This window comes from Hevea brasiliensis, chromosome 8 (genome assembly GCF_030052815.1).
Source record: "Hevea brasiliensis isolate MT/VB/25A 57/8 chromosome 8, ASM3005281v1, whole genome shotgun sequence".
NCBI lineage: Eukaryota > Viridiplantae > Streptophyta > Magnoliopsida > Malpighiales > Euphorbiaceae > Hevea > Hevea brasiliensis.
Window position 1 is genome coordinate 13,245,929 of NC_079500.1, and position 2,612 is coordinate 13,248,540.

A 2,612-nucleotide genomic window follows, 5' to 3' on the forward strand; every position below is an offset into this window, starting at 1 on the left:
TTGAAAAAAATAGAAAGAGATAATACGTGGAAAAGCCACACCCGAAATGTGGATCTGTATCAACAATAACAGGCCTCAAGGAGGACTATTCAAACTGCTCAAACCAAAAGGAAGAGAATTGAGTCATACGAGTATGCTAATCAACATAACAATCAGATCATCAACAAAGAATGAATAAGCTGGGGGCCAATCCTATTGATGAGGATCTTTTTCCAACCAACCAAGCTAGCAGATAACCTAATATGCTGAGCAATATGCTCAATACACAAGACAAATATATAGGTCACACCTATTAATAAATTCACTGCAACTTTAGTTTCAGTGTTGGGGCGAAAATCTTAGTCTCTACTAAATGGATGTGTTTATTTATTGAGAGCTCTAGTTGTACGTAAACAATGTTTCTTCGACCAACTCCATTGTAGGATTTCAATATTTTATGTGCATGCATGTGAAAAGCTACTTAAGCGCATGAGTCAGAACAAAAGAAAAATAAATAAATAAATAAATAAATTGGAGAACAAATCGATTAGAGGGATCCATAATATTAAAGAGGAGCAATTTTATTCCTGCAACAAGACAATGCTCAGTGCTCATCCAGGATTACACTGTTGTTATTGGAAGTACATGGATATATAGTTTTATTAGAGAAAATAGCCCATGCTCCTGTTAGCTTAACTGGGGATGGAGTATCCCTTAGTAAGGGAGTTGTCCAGGGATGTTGCCTGGGGGACTATACTGGCAACCAACGATCCACAAATTCACATTATTAATGCACTGAGCCCTGAAACATCCTATACTAATAGAGTTTTTCCAAATCACTTGAGTGTAGTGAGTGCATACTCCTCCATTACAAGAATTGGTGGCATAGTTATAATAAACCTGCTCACTAACCCAGGCGTTCACTGCATCAAGGCCTGTCAGAACATTTTGAGCTACTTTCACATTCAAGCCACTCACTGAAAGATCAACGTTGATATCGCATTGACCAAGCACCGTGTTGATGTAGGCTGTGACTTGTGTCGTTAATGTGGTGTTCCATACCAGCGCTGGTATGTTTGCACCAGTGATTGCTGAACGAGCTGTGTTGTGGGCATTAAGGTAATCTTGAATTGAGTTTTGAGCATGGGAAGGAAGCACCAGGGCCAAGCCTACGACACAAGCAAGAAAAACTGAAATCTTGCACAAACCCATATTAAGTAGTAGGTTGGCTTCTGAATTCTAAGAAACGAATGAGAGGAGTGAGGATTTCTCATGTTGCAATGGGTATTTATAGGTGAAAAAATGCATTAAACAACTGTCCACAAATTTGGACTATTATTTTGCTTGTTATTTAAGAAAAGTAACCTACGGCAAGCGAAACGTACGCCTTGGATTCTGAAACTAGGAAAGTTTCGGTCTCCCACCAGCCAATGCACCTGCTGGCCTTTTCTACCAAATGAATCACATGAGACTTATTTTATATATATATATATATATATATATATATATATATATATATATATATATATATATATATATGTATATATATTGCTTATATAATTGTAATATATACAACGATTAAAAGAATGAAACGTAAAAATAGAAAATATGATGTATACGCTCATTTCATTTGTATTTATATTTTATTTTATAATTATATATTTTAATATGCGATATACATTTCAAAATCAATATATATTTATTTTTGAAATATTTTAAAGTTATTATTATTATTATTATTATTATTATTATTCCCTTCACCTACAGAATATAGTATTTTATTTATAATAATTAGGTAAATAATATTTTGAAATTTATATATTGTATTAATAACTAGAAAATTCGTATACGCATTCAGATATATATACACACCCAACCAATACAAAAAGTGAATAAATTATAATTTTACATGGATTCTATCATATATAATTAATTTTATCTCCTTATTTGAAATGTAGAAATTTATAAGAACTCAATTCAATTTATTTCTTTTTGTTTAATTCTCATTTGAAATGAAAGAATTAAATTCTTTTTAGTTCAAACAATTTTTTATTTAAAAAAAATAAAAATAAACATAACTTTATAAAAGTTTAATTAATTTTTTATATATATAAATAATTATTTTCTAAAGAAAATTTATAAAATATGATATTTATAAATTAATTGGATGTGTATAAATTCATATGTAAATTATTTTTTCCACATCAACTACATAGTAAATTAATTGGATGTGTATAAATTCATATGTAAATTATTTTTTCCACATCAATGAGATAGGAACAATATTGTAATTACAAAACATTAGATATATAGAAGTAGCATAAAAATTTAAGTTGATTCATGAAAAAACAAATAAAAAGAAAAACTCAACACAGAGTAGAAGCCCTTACAAGTTGCTAATTGAAAAAACTAAAAAAAAAATGGATACAACATGTGATGATGATGAAACTTGCCTTAAGCCTACATCTATGGAAGATAATATTTAACCAAATTCATCAGAATACGTTTCTAAAAATTAATTAAAAAATATTCCATACAACTTAATTGCTATCAAATAACAATATAATTCACCACCAATAGAAATGTGTGAGACACACGATGTGTATAATAATAATAATTATAGTAATAACAAT

The 2,612-nt window shown here is 29.7% G+C and overlaps 1 protein-coding gene across 1 annotated transcript; it reads right to left on the reverse strand.

Moving 5' to 3' along the window:
- Positions 1–637: 637 nt before the first annotated feature.
- Positions 638–1,191, reverse strand: LOC110646888 (pathogenesis-related protein 1-like). The gene has a single exon (XM_021800479.2). The coding sequence runs from the start codon at positions 1,189–1,191 to the stop codon at positions 694–696; it is 498 nt and encodes a 165-aa protein (XP_021656171.2). The 3' UTR covers positions 638–693.
- Between the last annotated feature and the right edge of the window lie 1,421 nt (positions 1,192–2,612).

What these genes read in the sequence shown, in the direction of transcription:
- LOC110646888 (XM_021800479.2), bottom strand. Translation starts at nt 1,191, where the DNA reads ATGGGTTTGTGCAAGATTTCAGTTTTTCTTGCTTGTGTCGTAGGCTTG.